The sequence below is a fragment of the Colias philodice genome, chromosome 2 (genome assembly GCF_061535455.1).
Source record: "Colias philodice isolate Cphi_HAF_F1 chromosome 2, ilColPhil1 Martin Lab GWU primary, whole genome shotgun sequence".
Classification (NCBI taxonomy): domain Eukaryota; kingdom Metazoa; phylum Arthropoda; class Insecta; order Lepidoptera; family Pieridae; genus Colias; species Colias philodice.
The window spans coordinates 6964923-6984699 of NC_143087.1; the positions used below are offsets into that span (position 1 = coordinate 6964923).

Genomic DNA, 19777 nt, shown 5'->3' on the forward strand with positions numbered 1-19777 from the left:
GAAGAAGTATTTACAAGAAATCTTAAGAATGACACATTCTTAATCGTATTATAACCACTTAACATTAAGCAGCTATTTATAATCAACCGCATGTACACAAACTACACCGAGTTAGGTTTCACAGGTAATTTAACGTAAAAAAGTCGACCCGAGATAAAGGAATTCAATTAGGTACTCGCTTTCATCAATGTTATGCTTGGAAATTTTACACAGGGATTCGCTCTTTTTATCACGATGGAAATTTTGAAGCGATATAGACGGCCGATACCACGGTGAGATTCGAACGACCGCATTTTGGTATGTAGTTTAAATTCATTTTCAATTTACGGACGACGCGGGTGGCGGCCAGTTTCCCGTCGAACTATTTCTGGCGTCTGGGAAAAAATTGCCTCGAATACATTTCGCCTTTTAAAACTTTTATAAATGTAGCAGAAACCAGCGAAGTGAGATTAATATTTTTAAAACTTTAATAACTTAGATCTTACGGAGTAGTATTAGCACATAGTCTCAAATGTAGGGACTATTTATATTATGAGTATTGATCCAATACTGTTGCTATTCTACTGCATATGACTATAACGGGGATATTTGGTGAATAGCTTAAAGTACATTGTTGTTAATGTTTCACGAGATTCGTATGTAACGTTTTTAATTAATTGAATCATTTAATGCAGTTATAATGCTGTGTATAAGTACTAATTACAAAAAAAAATATTCCATTTTTAAATGCAAAAATGTTTATATATTTGAGGAATGAATGAAAAGTGAAAACAGAAACAAGTTCCACATAAGTAGTGAGATTTTCTTCAAAACATTTGAACGGAGTGCGATGAAAGATACGACATCCGTTAACGTCGACCGTCTTCGCATGTCACTAGATTTCCAACGCTACTGTGTTTCAATCTTATCGCAGTGTTTGAACCGCATTTATTTCTTTTTGTTAAAAAATTGTTTGTTACTTCAACATTTTCCTGATACACATGCACTTATCAGTATGCTTTTAGGATTTATGTGGGTAGTCAGAAGAAAATGAAATGCTACACTTAACGTTAAATTAAACATTTAATGACTTTTTAAATACACAATATAAAATTCAAAACCATCGCGTTTTGCTTACAATATTTTACGGAACCATGAACAGAGGTATCTCAACGTAATGCAACTTAATGTAAATTTATGACTATAAGAGATCATTTAGTTGGCGCTTTGGTTTCTCCGTACTTCGTCTTGGTATTTATGCTGGAAGCGCCAGCGGTCGCGCCAGCAGTGTACTTGATTACGTATTCTGGAGACATCTGCAGCGTAGGTCCGACAGCAGCCGCCCACGTACCGAACTCCAAGATCCAGCCATTCTTGTATATACACCTCCACTGGCTCACATTTATCTCTATCAATCCAGCTGAAATAAATAAAATCTTTGAATTTCTGGAACTGAATAATTGTCCAGGGGCCTTGGACAAAATAACAATTAAAAAACGATAATGAAGTTAGAAAAGGCAAAAATGTATGGGATTGACATACGCCGCGTTAGATCACGTGGTCTATCTAATGTCAATCCCATACATTTTTCCTTTTCTAACTTCGTTATCGTTTTTTAATTGTTACTTTGTCTAAGGCCCCTGAATCAATATTATTATTTGTGATGGAACTTGTAAAGAAAATTATTTTACCTAAAACAAATGAACCTTTGTCAACAAAGTGCTTTAATTTTTAATACGAGAGATAAGTAGGTCCTAGAGAGAAAAAGGAAAATGTTACTTCTCCTTTTAATATAAATCTATTGTGAGAAAATTCGTGGAATATTAATAATTTACTTTACCCAATTTTAGGATTGTAGGTTTCACCGGAGTTCGGATAAACGATTAATGGTATAGGATCTTGTGTCCGATCGTCGTTAATTCCTTTTAACAAATTAGAAACCAATGAAGGAGCACAACAGTTTACGCCGATCGCTACGAGTTGTTCAGGATTCAGACTCCAACATTTCTTTGCGACTTTCTGAAAACTCTCGCCGTGGGCGATACTTTGATTGTCCTGCAATTAAAAACAGTTCATTTAAATATCTCGGTGAGGTGCGTATTTAAAGAAGTAATCTTATTGACCTTTGACATAATATAATGTTAGTCATCGATAATACGGGTCATAGAGTCGTGATATGTCGGGACATAATTTATCAGAACACTGTATTTAGTTACATTATCATTATTCAAAGGAATCAAAGTTCAATTTCTTTTTTATTTACTTAGTACTTATAAAACTCATTATTAAAACGAAACGATTGATATAAAAGTTAATGATGTACTGTGAGAGTTTATTATGTCGGAAATAAACTCTGTAATAGTTATTTAAATACCTCCGCCGGGACAAGTTTTACGAGCTGAGAAGATTTCAATTTGAGACGTTCTATGAAGGTTCTCACATTATATTAGTTAATAGTAGAATAAAGTTAATGATTATGTCGATCATGGTAAATGTCGGTTATGGTAAATTAGATTTGTTCGGAATACACGAACTTCAATAGATAGCTAATTAATAATTTTAACGAATCTTATATACTAGGTAGGTACGGGTTTTATGCTAAATTATGTGTGTTTGTCAAAAAATATAATATAGGTTTATGTTGTCTATGTTGGTTTACCTTCCGTTATGAAAATATTATGTTACACACCTTACAGCTAAATGCAATCCACGCTTTAATGCCAGGAAATTCCCGCAACAGGTCGCAGAGCATTTCAGCCTCTTCTTGACACGGAATTGTTTCAAGCGCCAATAAATCCACTCCACCTTCAACAAGAGCCTGGATACGCGGCCGGTGCCATTCACGCATAGTCTACAAAATAAACAAAAATATTCACAACCTTGATCATGACTGTTAATGAACCAAAAATATTGTTTACATGAACCGACGCTATACAAAGCGAACGATTTTACATAGCTATTGTGCTTTATGTAAAGGCTGGTTCACACTTTGATTAGTGTGAGTGCAGGTGTGTAGTGCGAGTGCAGGTGTGTAGTGCGAGTAGTGTCCAATTCAACTGCGAGTGCAGGTGATTAGTGCGAGTGCAGGACAATGGTGAAATTCGCGACGCTACACACTACGCTAAACACTAAACACTAAACACTCCTGTCCAGACGTGTTTAGGCAGGCACACTGCGAGTGAGGGGGAAGGGAGGGCGCGCGGGACGTGGCTACTCGCAGTCCACTCGCAAAAAAATAGAACACGCTTCTATTCACTTTACTACACAGCCTACTAAACACTCGCACTAAACAGTCGCTGTCCACACGTAGTACTACTCATCACCTGCACTCGCACTAATCAAAGTGTGAACCAGCCATAACAAAAGGTTAGGTCAAGAATGGCTTGGGCGGTGGAACGGGGAATGTAATCCATCGTCCGGTGCGGTGAGGCGGCTTGAGACGTGTTCCGCTCATGCCGCCAACGGGAGGGAAGAGCAGGCAAACTACCTTTCCTGTTCTTGGCTTGCGCCTGGCCTGGAGATGGGCTGCCGTCGAGGGGGTCGCGGAAGAATTCCAACAAATACCCGCGGCCCCATCATTAAAGCGGCTCGACGGAACACAGTGGGGTTTTAGTCGGTAAGAATCCGACATAACCCACGGCTCCTTCCCCGGGGGCCGTGGGTATCTTTGGAAGATTTCCCCACTATAAAAAAAAAAAAAAAAAAAAAGGTCAAGAATGGCTTTTTTTGTATTCATTCTATAGACATAGACACAGATGCGATATTTTTGAAAATAACGTTAATAATATACAACACACATGAGGAAGCATTAAATTAAGCTTCATACTTTTGTTTAACTATTTAAGTCTCTCGATTAACTTTGACAAAAATTTAATCCTAGGTAGGTACCAAACAAACTAAATGTGTATAAGAATATTTTGTGAAATATTCATATGAGTACGGCCTTGCCAGCTGTTTATACTCCAATATACCTTTATACTTATTTGATTTTTGAAGTACATTTTTACGTCCATTTGACCTGAATTGTATGAATTCGTATTGTGAGGTGTACGCTCGATCGATTACATGTGGTCCCTTCCGTTCGGACGCATGATTTTTTTTCAACTTTTTACGCAAAATATTGTACAACCTTTGATGGTGTTGAAATTATTCTACATAGATATATTTATAACTGAAGGTAGTCGTCGTATACATTATTTTTATGTACGTTGATACTGGTTAGATGAAAGATACAACTAAGTACATAATTTTATATAGGTACCTACGTAAATATGTAGAGTCAAAAATCAATAATGTTGTTTGAAATTTTTAATTACATAAACAAATTCCAAATCGTATATGGTTTTATAATTTATAACCAATTTACTAATTGTAAATAAAGGATTACAAGCAAATTCTTAGCAAGCGTTTTGCTGCTTCACGTTTGCTCCTGATATTCCATTTGTTCTTGTCTCCATTAATTAACTGTCCACCCCAGTCAAATACCGTTGGTTCCGAAAAAAAGACGAGAAATGGAAAGAGAGTTTTTCATATTGCCGATGTAAATTTTAATTTGCCGGCAACTTTACGACCCTCTTTACGATTTAGCCAACGCTTTCAACTTTTACTTCGCCGTTAGTATTCATGGAGCGCTGAGTCCGTTCAAATAATATAAATTACCCAACAAACCTTGTGTTATTATGTTCAATGGTATCGAATATTGACCAGCACGCATACGGTGCTAATGTACATATTGTGATATGATTGTTAATGCCCTTGTTTACTCGAACCGACATAAGAGTTGTGATAGCAAACTTGTGCATATAAAACATTATTTTAAGATAAATGTACATTAATGAGACAAGTAAACAAATGTTAATAAATGCAACGGTGTTTATAATTATAGGACACTTTATTTATAGACCGGACTCTCAGTGGAGTTTCGTTTGCAAAAATCGCGGACCTAAATCTGACTTCTGATATATATTGTATAGATCCCAGACATCCTATAGACAGATGTTGCCAACCAGTTTTGTGGTCCCCCTGCCCGCACCCCGGTAATTAAATATGGCATACGAAGAAAAAAATAAAAATTTCCAAAACATGCCGTGTGGGGTATCAAATGAAAGAGCTTATTGAGTAGATCACGAATATATAGCATACTATATACATTTCTTACACTTTCTCTAAGATTTTTTAGAAAATTTACGAAAATGGTCCATTTTTGAGTTAACTTTAAACCACTATAGATTGAAAACTCATGAATATATTTTTTAAATTATTATTTTAAATAATTAACAATAGTCCATTGTTTACGATTCAATATTTCGTACAGTGAAATAGTTGCATGGGGGAGTGGGGGGAGCATTCAAAGATGGCGAGTATATTTTCAAGTTCATATAGTATATAGTTATTTTCATCAAATCCACCACATAGCTCACTTATATTATATTACGAACTATTGAATCATAAACAATGTACTATTGTTAATTATTTAAAATAATAATTTAAAAAATATATTCATGAGTTTTCAATCTATAGTGGTTTAAAGTTAACTCAAAAATGGACCATTTTCGTAAATTTTCTAAAAAATCTTAGAGAAAGTGTAAGAAATGTATATAGTATGCTATATATTCGTGATCTACTCAATAAGCTCTTTCATTTGATACCCCACACGGCATGTTTTGGAAATTTTTATTTTTTTCTTTGTATGCCATATTTAATTACCGGGGTGCGGGCAGGGGGACCACAAAACTGGTTGGCAACATCTGTCTATAGGATGTCTGGGATCTATACAATATATATCAGAAGTCAGATTTAGGTCCGCGATTTTTGCAAACGAACATCTCCTTGGAGCCTGCTCTATTATGTACCTATCGATAATTACGAATAAAATGCTTTTTAATAATATAATTAATGAGGCGCAGCTTTATAATATGCTTATGGTTCTGTTGCGTGCTTAGGTACTGTTTACATACGTTACTGTATAAGCTAGAAATATTATGACATATTATTGTCAGATATTCTTCTAACTGATAATAATTTGACTAAAATGTTAAAGCTCTTATTTGGGTTTAAAGCTTATATAGGCCTCTCATTTAACGTAGTTATTTTTTGTAGCTATTGCTATTCCAAATTAATCATTTTTCTTGAAGCAAGTTCCAATTAATATTAGCTCTTGTTGTGTTAAAGGTCTAAAACAGGTAAAGCTGAATCTTTGTAGATTATTATTTTTGTTCTAATTATCTGAACTGTATTAAACCTTCATTTATTTATTCAATTAGCCATAATAATTAGGCCGATTCATTTACAGATTAAGTTGTAGAGTTACTTAGAGCTTATTTTTTTCGGATATTTTTTTTTAAATTAGATATTCATACTACATTTTACAAACGGAGACTATAAGACATATAAATATTTTGCTTTTCCATTAACACGTGACATAGTTAAGAGTGCAAATCTTAACTATGTCATGTAATATATTTATTATATGTATGTTAGTCTGTAAGGTATTTATTCTATGGGTCTGTACAATTTATTGTCTGTTACCTGAATTAAATATAATAAAAAATAAAAAATCTTTTTAATTTAATGTATAATACACTGAGACCGCCTCCTTGGTACAGTGGTTGACGCGTGAGCGTAGAACCGAGGGGTCCTGGGTTCGATTCCCGGTGGAGACGAAGAAAAAAAAATGTCTCGGTCTGGCAGGACACAGAAGGCTGATCACCTACTTGTCCCTAAAGAAAATCGATCAGTGAAACAGATGTATGAATAATGCATCTGCCCCTTACCCCACTAGGGGACACGGGACTTCACTATAATACACTGACCGGACTGTTCGAACGATGTCTATATCACATACGCTAATCCTATAAACCCTTAGATAATTTTAATTCATTCAGTAATTAAAATCACGTGTGATAATAACTATTCTACTTATAAATGGATTGCGTTATATATACGGCCAATAAAACTCCCATTAGTTATGCCTTCTCATATAATAGTAATTACTCGTACCAAAACCTTGGATCAACGAATGCATAAATTTAACCCCTTTCTATTAGTAGATAGATACCTTATTAATCAATAATACGCATTTATTTTATATTCTAAAATCCATGGGTACAAAACCTATTTCAAAGCTGTGCCTAATATAAATTTCAAAACGTAACATATAAGAAACTTCATAAAGACTGAATCTTTTATCATCTAAAATGTTTAAAATACCGCGTACATTTAATTTATCTTTTTAACAGACATCATCGAGGTTACCGCCACAAGGTAAAGGTTCAAATGTTCCTTGGGGAAAACAGACGTTGCCTTAAAAAGGTCTTGTTTCCTTCATAAATTTTCTGAAACTGTTTTTTTAACTGTTTCTCTGATTTATTTCTAGAAATATGGAACAGAAATATATTTTATTAGAATAATACATTGTTAATTTATATTAAATCTGCTTTCTTGTACTTTTCACGTCTAAACCATAGCAAAGCAATTTGGGGGAATACGCTTATTTAAAGAATTCTGCTGTATAGATACGTTTCCCACGTTTAAAGAAAATGAGATTGTAGAATAGAATGAGCAAAGGAAAGAATTTAGGCCTCAGCTTGACACACTTGCCGATAAAACAAAATCGAACTTCTTGCTTTACATTGTTCTTATTCAACACTCTTCTCTGCTGACTAAAGTGCATAATAATTATTGTCAATGATCGATGCCACGGAATGTGTAAAATAAATTTATGATCTTTTTTTCTGCGCTTCCACTGTATATTGTGCTTCCAGCATATCTTTGTGAATAAATAGTTAAGCTGAACTTATGTAAACTCACTTAAAATTTACATAGGTACTATACTCTATTAAATTAATAAATATTAAAGTAGTATAGTCTTTAGTACATATTTAATAATTTAATATGATAAAAATAGATAAGTAAGAGATTTATTTCGTTTGGAAATGTAAAACTTGAAATGTAAAAAATAAAAAACAGCTAGCAAAATGTTCGTAACCGCCAACATACATATCGGTACCTACGTCAAGTACAACCGTACTTAAGTATAATTTGAAAACTGTATGCACGTAGTAGATTAAAATTAAAAGAGATGATTTAATGTTATAACAAACGACAATGTAGGTACTTTTTAAGTAATTCTAGGTCAATCGATCGCGGTGCCTAAAAGCATAAGGCACATTTGAAATAGAAATAGGCAAAGACCTGATTAGCATCGAGGTTATTGGGATGATGCTTTTATTTGTTGCGGGTCTATTTTGGCGACATTTATTCTACAGAGACAGCTCTCATACCTAAATATTAATGATATAAAAATGGAATCTCTTCCTCCTTATGGCAGATGACTACCTACATTATAAGTAGTTAATAAGAAATATTAATATACGATCTTACCGACTATTCTTACCAACTATTGTCAATCTAAAATAAGACATGTAGGAAAATATCCCATGGAACGAAAAATTCCTAATTTTAAAATGCGCGGCGGCGTAACGATCATTAATACTCCATACCAATCTTATTAATCTGGAACGTAGTCACACATCGCATAATATCTAATAGATCACACGTGTGCATGTTTCTATAATAAGTACATAAGGAAAATCAACTATTATTACCTGTACGGGTGTCGTGTCCGCATAACTGCCGTCGTATTCAGATCCATCGTGGAGATGAGCACCGTACGGTCCTACGGATCCCACCACTAACGGAGAGTGATCTAAAGAAATATATGGGGTGATAACTCATAACTACACACACATTATAACTTGCAGTTACTTAGAAACCGCAACTACGGTATGACAATATCATAACAAATACTTTGAACCCGCGCAAAGTGTAATTAATGCGTGCTAGCACCCGTCCCTTGTGGGCCTACGAACCCGAGCTTTGTTCGTAAAATGTAAACATTCTTGAAATTTTCATGAGAAGATTTATTAATACTTTTTTCGCTCTGCATAAATATATAACTCATGTTGGGCGGTTCTTACATTTTCATTGTTTCGTAAAAGTATAATTTCATTCAAATTTATAATAAAACACATTACCCGTTTGTATGTAATCTTCATATTCTTCTAGATATAAATCTCTCGCTTTTTTTGCTAATTGTACAGCACGCTTGATTAATTCATATCCCAGCTCAGGCGTGACTCCCAGATGTTCCACAAAGCCGTCGACTGAAGCCTGATATGTATTTGTGATAATCAAATGAGCCCCAGCTGCAATTACAATAATATACTAAAATCAATTAGGATTGCATTTAGCCATAAATTATGGAAGTGATTAAGCCTCTCGGTAATAGTTAATATGATGCTCAACAATAGTATTCCAATTTATTATTCGCAAATGTATGTAGTATATTATGAACCATAAATTGTAGCGTTTCTAGAATTCGACACATTTACTTCGAGGGTAAATATTAAGAAACTAACACCATAAATATTGTTTGTATTTCGGTTCTACGTCGCTTCGGTACTATTATTAACGAAGTAGGTACAGGGTGTGGCTAAGAGACTGTAAACAATTAATGTTATTAAAACTTAGTAATGCAATACGATCCCGAGAGCTCAGTAAGAAACTTACTCAACATAAGCAATACTTGTTAGGTTGAAGAAATTAATTATGTAATAAATAGACGCTGCTCGAATGGAAACGTATTAAGGGGGCGCATAAAGCAAAATAACCAATCTTCTATTAGATGATACGTGTAATATGCAAGACCAAATCTAAAAAATAAAATATATATCAAACTAGATGATATGTTCAACGATTCTGTTTAATCAAAAACATAAAATATTAAAATTTACTCGATAAAAAAAAATCACCAAGTTAGCTCTAATTTTCACACTTTTACGTTTTCTACTTGACATGGTAATACTTATTATGATTTTTTTTTCATAAACAATTATATTAAAACATTTGCAAGATATTTGTCAGAGCATTTTGTGTAATTACTTTTAGTTTTGGTTTTATCTGCGATAAACCACTTTTATCGTGACAAAATCAAACGTTTATCTCGAGAAAAAAAGAGCGCCAAAAGTGGTTTATCGCAGATAAAACCAAAACTAAAAGTAATTACACAAAATGCTCTGACAAATATCTTGCAAATGTTTTAATATAATTGTTTATGAAAAAAAAATCATAATAAGTATTACCATGTCAAGTAGAAAACGTAAAAGTGTGAAAATTAGAGCTAACTTGGTGATTTTTTTTTATCGAGTAAATTTTAATATTTTATGTTTTTGATTAAACAGAATCGTTGAACATATCATCTAGTTTGATATATATTTTATTTTTTAGATTTGGTCTTGCATATTACACGTATCATCTAATAGAAGATTGGTTATTTTGCTTTATGCGCCCCCTTAAAGAGACAAGGTGATTAATGGCAATAGCGTCTTGTATCCGGAGCAAAGTGGTAACCATGCTTCACTCCTAGATATAAGATACTTACGTATTATAATATCTTAGTCTTTACATTGAACTGCGGTCGAATGAAATTAGTTTATTATTGAGTGTTCTATTATTTTCAGTATATTATATATGAACAGGCAGGTTTATATCGCATATAGATAATCGTATGATCCAAATTCTATATTTGTCAAGTCACTGTGAAAACTAAGGGTTTATAAAAAAATGTAAAGTTTCCTCAGCAATATTTCAATGTTGCCTATTCTACATATCAGGAGGGCGGTAAAGCAAGGCAGTAGGTTTTTTGCCTCCTGGGAGTTATTTGCTTGTAGTCACTTTTCAGTTTCTCCCTATGAAAAGAAACGGTCCGTTTTGTGGTGAAGAAAGGCGCTTTCAGAGGACGATGACATGAGACGAGGTCGTACTTGCGCCGACAGATGCAAGGAAATGACATGCTAAAAGCGACCTAACGTATAATTTGTCAAACACGCGTGTAAACGATGTATTTCAATATCGTAATATAGCCCCTTATTCTGCAAATTATCTGTGCCGTACATTTGATTGTGTCTAGAAATTAATTCCCCGTGAATCTTTGTTACGAAGAGCGACGCAATTACTTCGCACCTACCTTCTACGGAGAACTTATTGAATTTAGGAAGGTATCTATATGTATAGGTAGGCGCCTAATACCTACGTGAGCTTCGAGATATTAAACCTAGATAGTGACTTTATGTTCTAAACTGGAATTGGGAAAATAATTACACAAGACGTAGATTACAATTAAATGTGTCTATTAAGACAAATTATATATACCGCCTCTATAACCTGTTTGAAACAACAATTCTACTAAATATATAGGTGGAAACAATGATTAATGCATCATTAGGTAGAGGGGGAGGGGGGTTATGATACTCGTATCGCATAATTTTAAACAATTTTTGAAAAAAGCCTAGACGTGCTAATTGTTCTCAGAAAAATATAGGACGTTATTATTTAAAACACTTTAAAAGCTAATTATTTATTTAAAACTTCAACCTCTGTTCTAGATTTTACTGCCAAGAATTTAATTAAATTCTCCATATTTTGTAGTTTTTATTTTCACTGATGTTATCATACTTTTGTTACCAGCGTATGAAAGTATTTATATTTGGTGTTACAGTAGCATCTTGGTTTATAACATCGACAAACTTTATTTATTAATTAAATTCAACTCGGCTCTCAAACAAAATAAAAAGCGACATTCTGGAGAGGAAAGCGTTAGTTTGTTTCAGTTTTTTAGTGTTACTTCTAACTATATTTCACGGAAACATCACATAGGTTGAAAGGCTTTCAGATAGGTAGGTATGTGTAAATAAAACAGCGTAAATTCACTTCACGGTGAATTGCATTTTTTTATTCTTAGTATTCAGAGTGGAGATTTATTCGTAAACAATAATTAATTATCAAAAATTTTCATGTTTCAGTTCAAAAATTTTTATATGGATTTATTTTAATCAGTTGCCGTTATTGTTCATAGAAAATTAAAAGAATTAGTAAAATCAGGAAAAAAACAGAAACAGCGATGGAAATAATGTTTAGGTACCTACTATAATTAATAAATATTAAACAACAATATAATAATTGAAATCAATATTAAATTTTTGCTGCGCTATAAATATGAAGGTATAAGATATCAATCAAAGATAGAAGATTAGCTAGACCACACTTGTTGAAACTAAGCCCGCATCTTTCGCTTCACTGCAGCGGTAAGTATTAAACAAACTTAACAGTACCTAGGGCCTTAGACAAAGTAACAATTACAAAACGATAACGAAGTTAGAAATCGCAAAAATGTATGGGATTGACATTAGATAGACCACGTGATCTAACGCGGCGTATGTCAATCCCATACATTTTTGCGATTTCTAACTTCGTTATCGTTTTGTAATTGTTACTTTGTCTACTGGGCCTAGTTCTTAATATTAAGTTTAAACATGTATGTAATTAATACTATATACGTATTTCCACATACCTCGAAGAAAATCAAGATGAGCGTTAACCACTTCATCAGGGTGTGTGTGCAGGAATCGGGCGCTCCACAGGGGGTCGCCATCTATTACATGGCCCACATGACATGATAACTGGGTAGAAAAGCCACCATCTAGTACTACAATACGTGGAGGCTCCGAACCCTCCTCACTAATTGGTGTCATATTTGCAGACCTGTGTATCTGTAAGGAAATATAACTAATGAGCTACTTGTAAAGCAAAGCTATTTCACCTAAAAGCACGCAGAATCTCGTACCAAAATATACATTATGTTAAGCCCTTCATATGAAGACATTTTCCCTCGCAAAGATTTTTTAAACTCCCAAAGGAGATCCTTACCCCCCTCAAGCGTTCATGCGTAAAAGTAGTAGGTAAGATAAAAATTTCAAGTTGTTTTATCTTCACTCCATAATATTGTTTCATGGGGCTAAACACTAAACAGTCTATTTTCATATTTGTATATTATCTACATTGAGAATTGATCAGTAATTAATAATAAATTCATGTCTATTTTTATACTTATTTATTGCATTAATTTAAATAGAAATCGGTACCTAACGAACATTTAAAATCTTACCAAGATTTGCCAACCAATAAATATAGCGTACCTACATGTGAAAGCACGCAAAATTTATGGTTTTTAATTTAATAATTTACGTCGCCACTTGCATGTTAAACTGACGAACAAGCTGCTTAAACTTACTTTAGTACTTATTAAGAGTCTCACGAGAGTCGTAGAATTTTTCATCATTTTCGCAAGTACGACGACGAGCAAAAGAATCGCAATTACACGTGTAGCGCAAAATAAATTAAACGTTAAAATATCTTTCTTATTTAGTAGAAAAAAATATTCTCGTGTTTTCTTGGATGTCGGTACCGTTTTCACGATATTAGCAAAGTACGAGTCGAGCGGAGGAGGGAGTTTTTCATTTTATGTGGATTTTTTTAATCATTTTTTATTTCATATTTAACATTATACGATAGACTAGTATTTATAAGATATACATAACCTAAAAATTTAATAATTTTAATAAAAGTGATCTGGATTAAGAACACCTCTACTATGCAAGAATACAAAATGTAAGTAGGTAGGTACCTACATGGTAAACTCTTTTTACAAGTTAAGATAAGTATAACGTCCACTCGGATTTTTTGTATTTTATTATCATTATTCATAACATTCAAATAACACTTCAAAAATTATTAAACATCCGTCGAAATGGATGTTTAATAATTATTATTGCTATTGAAATCTGTCAAATGGGGTTACGCCCGCTGACGTTTGGCTCCTAAAGTGGGGGAAAAATTGATACGTAAAAAGCTGGGAGCACCTAAGCTATAAATCATAGATTTTTAATTACGAAGCTTTTTATTGGTATACATACAACGTATGAAATATCGTGAAAGCACAAAATATGAATGTGTAAATGGACTGGCATTTATAATTGAAAAAAATGCGAATTTATCAAAAACTAATTTATGTATTACGAAGGGCTTATGAATGCTTTCAGAGATGAATACTGTGATCGCTATAATGTTTATTAAATGTAACGCTTAGGTAAGCTAATTGACATTTGGGATATGTGCCTAGCTATTCAATATTCATTTAATTACTCGTAAAATTAACTACCTACTTGATTGTTTTTGGGTTTCACATTGTAAATGTTATTTAGGGTCCTTCGTCTGTTAATGTTTTATTATTTTTATCGTTTTCCTTAAGAAATTGTTATTGTAAATTTTCAAAAAAAGTTAGAATGTCAAATAAGTACATATTTCTGAAAGTAAGTTTCGGCTAGGTACCTAATGTATTTTTTTATTCCAAATAAACTATATTCACCCCTTTAAAATTATTAGGTACACCTACCTATAACAAGTCACCCTGTATATTGATTACAATTATTATGCTTAGATGTTTTGCATGTTTCTTAACTCATTACTAACTTAAGATTTTCTAAAGATTTTCTTCTTAAGATACTTCTTTTTGTTAAGATTTTCTTCTGTTTGTTCATGCTCATCATGCGTCAAGATTGAGTTGAAAAAAATAATGTCCGTTGTATTGGATTGCTTAGGCAAAAGTAATGACGGGTCGAAGTACCTACTTCTGTATAAATTATATATAAAAATGATTTTTTTATATTCATATTATATTATTTAAGGTCATTGGCGACGCGTGCAACTGTCACACGTGTATATCCTCGAACCTGCGCAGTTCATATGATAAATCATATTATACCACATTATGTTTATCATAAAACAATTGTTACACGAACTTCCATAAATGCTAGTAGGTATAATGACAGGAGATTAAATAATGTACAGTTGCCTAAACTAATATTCTAGTAGAATCTATAGGTAGGTTCGTATTTTGTTTACAAACCTACAATGAACGTACATAACTATAAAATGTGTAGGATTTTATTTTTTTATGAAATATAGTGACGAATCCTAGACACCTACGATAGATTAATTAAATATTTAAATTCATGAGTTACATCTATATTATGAAGACTCTTTAATGAACCACAGCCACACGTATATTAACAACTGTATGATGTATAATAAAATGCTTTGATCCTTTCATACATCAAAATATAAAATGTAAAAGTTCATAACATTTGAAATATGCAAATATGTAGTACGAAACTTGTAATAGTAAAGAATGTCTATTCTTCCCATTCCGAAACAAATGAGAACAACTTTTCACAGATATTTTACGACCTTACCCGCCACCGTCTGTACCTACATTATAATTAATAACTACGGCCTTTGTCATGCGAAGCGCACCCTCCATCTTCCGTTCCGTTTCTGAACCCTAATGATACTGATCGCATTATTCTGAGCCAAGAAACGCGAATTCATTTCATGTGACTAATTAACGAATGTAACAGCTCCGAACAACCTTTGGCAACTAGATTTAAACAGCTCCATTTTGTTTTGTTCATTTGATATAGAAACGGTACAAAAGCTTATATTGTTGTACACAATATTGAATATGTAACGAATACTATTTATAAGTTTTTTCTATAAATAAGAGTGGGCTCATCATGTGAGGTGAAGCTACGGCTCGGTTAGCTTCACCTCACATGGCAAGCGATCATCACCGCCCATTATGCCTGCTTCAACTTTAACAAATAAGTTAAAGTAAACATGAAAAAATATAAATTTCCTTTTAGCTCGGCAGAGGACTACAAAAACAAAAAACAAGTTTGCAAAATTGTATGTCGCTCGTCGAAAATCGAAATAGGTATATTAATATTTATTTGCAAAAACACGCATGTCAAAGCCGATTCTAATTAGACAAAAAATTTAGTTAACTGCGTCTAAGCAATTTATAACGCAAATAACATTCGCAATACTCGAATTATTTATGTGTACCACGTGCACTGTAGGTAACCTTAGTCGCTGAGTATAAGGAATAAATAAAAAAGTTACGTTATAGAACTTTTTTTAAGCTATTGCATAGCTTCCATCGCGGGCCTTGAGCGCGGGGACCGAATCCAGAAATTGCGTAACGAAAAACCTCACGCTCCCCACTCCGACGGGCGCGGAGGTGTGGCTTGAAGGCATGCTACGCAATAGCTTTACCGCGGCAGTCCCCGAGTGCCACACGTCTTTTTTTATTTAAAAATCAATAAGAAAATTTTTATTCCGCTTTCCATTTAACGTAGTAACGCTATTTCCATGGACAGTAACAAACTATCATATTACATTAATTGATATCAAATAAAACGACAAACTCGTTACTGCGAGTTCATTGTCATCACTATCTGACTTATATTGGTAATTATAGTACAGTAAGAGCGTGTATGTAAATGATCTGGAAAATGATGAAATATACAACGATTTTGCTCTATCATCTTTTATACCAATATAGATTTATTTACGAAACAATTTTAATGCATAATCTATACTTTCGCCAAGAACTATTAAATTGCCACCAAGTGTGTCTCATAAATTGTTTTCAAATTAAATATTTTCATCGTGAAATTCTAAAAATACGAGTGACAAAAATGTTAAGAACGCTGTAATTGAACATAAATCAAACAGGCGAAAAACTTGGAAGCTTAATATTGAAATGGTAGAGACTTTTAAGCAGAAGAAATATTGTTTCGTTGACAACAATATTTTAAGCGCTCAGTAACCACCTGAGCCTAAGAAGCACAAACTTTTGCAATAGTTAGGTAATAAAAATATTTTAGTATCAAATAGACAAACTACTTTGATCACTATCATCACCTCATCAGAATATAGTGGGTGTTATCTTAGAAAAAAGGAGAAAATTAGTGTGATAGAGTCACATAATAAAAAAGCTAGAGTAAATCATCACAGAGTCGTAAACGTTCTCTAAAATTTAATTAAATATAATAAATTGTATACCTACTTTTCAGATAGTTGCCGTTCAACTTATAAAAGTTAAAACTAAACTCTAATAATAATTAGTAACTTATAGGTAATTACTATAACATTGTGTCTAATAAATCAATTAATCGAATGAAGAATTCACGCGGAGAATTTATGCCCCTGCAATGCTCTGACTCTCTGTCAGTCATTACTTACATAAAAATATTAAAAATAAATGAACGAGTAAACATGTGTGAGTCAAATATTTATTTAATTGCGTTTATCTACTAAAAACAAGCTGAAACGTATTTTTATTGCCACTAATTGACAATGACACTGTGATATTGGAATCGTGCCAAAAATACGAGGTTATGGGTTCAAATACACAACCAAAAAAGTTGGGAACTTTATAGTTAAAAATACGTAATAACGATATGCTTGTAAATGTCCAAAAATAGTTACGACTCCCTATAAATTTTTATCCATAAATTGTATCAATAAAAGTACAATGATCGTCCATATTTTAAATGTTAATAAATTTTATATAAATGTGACTGACCCATTGCATTATAAATTATTATACATAGTATAATTTGGTACTTTTCATAAAGTGGCTATGACATTGTAGATTTTTGGATATAAAGAAATAAACTTGTGACGGCTAGATTTTATGTAGGTAGGTATGAATTGATTTATTTTCAATACATGAAAGTGAAACATTGTAACATCTCACTTAAATTGATATAACAATACAAACAGTTACTTTAATATTATGATCATAAATACAGAATAGTATACGGTACGGCCAATTGGCAAAAAATTCCGTCCTTTTATGTATTTTGGAGAACTCACAGCACTTTGCTAAAAGAGCAGTAGGTACCTAGTGGGTGTAAAGTTACAAAACAAATAAAGGCACTTCCTTCCAATGTATTTATAATAATAATTTGATAATAAATTATTAAATAGATATATTTAGTAATTATAGTACCTATGTGCTTGAACACAAATATAACTATCTAATTTAATATACTACTATTATTTCATTAACTACTAAAAAAATATAATTACACTATCCTTATGTTACTGGTATAATACAATTTTCCAACATAAAATTTAATTAATATTTTTGTATTCTATACAATGTTACATGCGTGGGCGGTGAAGGTCATCATCTTTACAATACACACAAGTTTTAATTAAAAATATGTAATAATCCACGGAAATAAAGAACAAATTACTTACACTATAGTATAGGAGACCGATTGGAATTCTTGTAAAAAATTATGCTTCTTAAAAGTTTAGTATCATGATAATATGCAACAGGCACAAAAAACACGCGTATCGCACGTTGTCAGTACAACAACACCACACTAACACTGAGATTAAACGTCCACTCTCGGATAAAATAATTGTTATCGTTGTTTTCACATTCCCCCTGTTTACAGTATCATTACTTAATCATTTATTTGTCTATAATTTGTGAGTCCAACTCGCATACACAAGACAAGACGACTGAATATAACGCGTTGATGTGAAACACGTGCGGCATAATAATGAATTTATTGACATACCTACTTACTTTAAAATCTTTCCAGCAGTGATAAAAATTTTAAACCTGTTATAGGACTATAGGTATACAACTAAACTTGAATCAAACAATTTCTGGTATATTCACGACATAAAAAAATACAATGATGGATGACTGATTTTTTATTATGGTAAACATGTAGATCTTTTTTTATTAGATAATTCAAAATATTTTTAAATTTAAATTTTGTATTAACATGGGGTAATTAGTTATGATTGGGTTTATTATTCTTATATTTTTAGTCCTACCAAGCAAGATATAGCTACGGGTAATAATAGATTTATCAGTTTGGAGCAATGTACTCGTGAACATTCACAAAATGCTACCCAGTGTAACAACAGCAATAATGTACACAAGATAACGACTTCAACCGAACTAGGTATTAGATACAATAAAAATAATAATAACATCTTATTATTAAAATGCAAATGTTATCAAGTCCATTATTATCAATTTTTAAATTAATTGTTATTGAAATTCAATAAGTAGGTAAGTATTTATTATTTTTATGGAACATTCCTATTAAATAGCAATGCTAAAAAAATGTTTTATAAATATCTTATTTTCTATGCAATAAAAATGATATAACTGGTCGCCGAAGCGTTGAAATAGAATAACCTAAATGGACAAGAAAACTGAGTAAACAGTGGAATTTTCCTTCCGTAGGGAGGGAATAGAGTTGTTAAATTAACTTCCTTGGTGTTATTTTTTATACTCTTTTGTTCTGATTTTCAAGTATAAACGTCATAATCTAAAAAATTTCTATGATTTATTAATAAATACCTAAGTAGATTCTACTACGTTCGATTAATATAAATAAATGCCAGTGAGAGTTTAACCTTTTAGCTCTATGAGAGAAGTATAAATAGAGGTCTAAATATAAATTGAAAAGCAGGTGCAAATACCTGTTAATACGACGTTAATGTTATTTACAAGGAAATGCATTCATACAGGTCATAAAATTATATCGGAAAATATAGCTACTTATTGCTCGTAGCAGTATTTTGAATGTATAGCAAAACAAAAATAAAAACGCCATCATTATCAGTGAAAATGTTAAAGAAAATCTATATTTTATTGAATGTAATGTGTCGGTAATAATATTAAACGCATCTCTAAATTTAAATCGCTATCGGTCATTCACTGGTGCTACTCCGAAACGTAATGTACGTTTCAAAAACCTCGTTTTGAATAGTAGAGTTGTAATAATAACGTCTTGGCACGTTCTCAACAATCACATATTTTGAGCATCCCACGTCCTGCCACCTCGATATGTTCTATTATAGGGTTTAAGCCATTCCTCGACTATTTTAAATTTTAATACAATAATTTTCATTGATTTTGTCTTAACTTTTTTACATGACTCAACTCTTGTTGTTATGATGATTTCTACAGACGGCTTCAAGGTGTTGCTGTTAGTGCTTTATTTCAACATTTTATGTT

At 32.5% G+C, this 19777-nt stretch overlaps 1 protein-coding gene across 1 annotated transcript; it reads right to left on the reverse strand.

The window, feature by feature from the left end:
* Positions 1 to 1043: 1043 nt before the first annotated feature.
* Positions 1044 to 18231, reverse strand: LOC149490511 (betaine-homocysteine S-methyltransferase-like). The gene is made up of 7 exons (XM_089705428.1): positions 17989 to 18231; positions 12389 to 12587; positions 9015 to 9185; positions 8586 to 8686; positions 2669 to 2830; positions 1820 to 2034; positions 1044 to 1399 (listed from the first exon to the last, which is right to left on the reverse strand). The coding sequence occupies exons 2-7, from the start codon at positions 12567 to 12569 to the stop codon at positions 1195 to 1197; spliced, it is 1035 nt and encodes a 344-aa protein (XP_089561554.1). The 5' UTR covers positions 12570 to 12587; positions 17989 to 18231; the 3' UTR covers positions 1044 to 1194.
* Between the last annotated feature and the right edge of the window lie 1546 nt (positions 18232 to 19777).

What these genes read in the sequence shown, in the direction of transcription:
- LOC149490511 (XM_089705428.1), bottom strand. Translation starts at nt 12,569, where the DNA reads ATGACACCAATTAGTGAGGAGGGTTCGGAGCCTCCACGTATTGTAGTA. An exon ending in CGGACACGACACCCGTACAG is followed by an intron (nt 2,831 to 8,585) that starts GTAATAATAGTT and finishes TTTATTTTGTAG; the next exon opens with ACTATGCGTGAATGGCACCG. An exon ending in GGATTGCATTTAGCTGTAAG is followed by an intron (nt 2,035 to 2,668) that starts GTGTGTAACATA and finishes TTTTAATTGCAG; the next exon opens with GACAATCAAAGTATCGCCCA.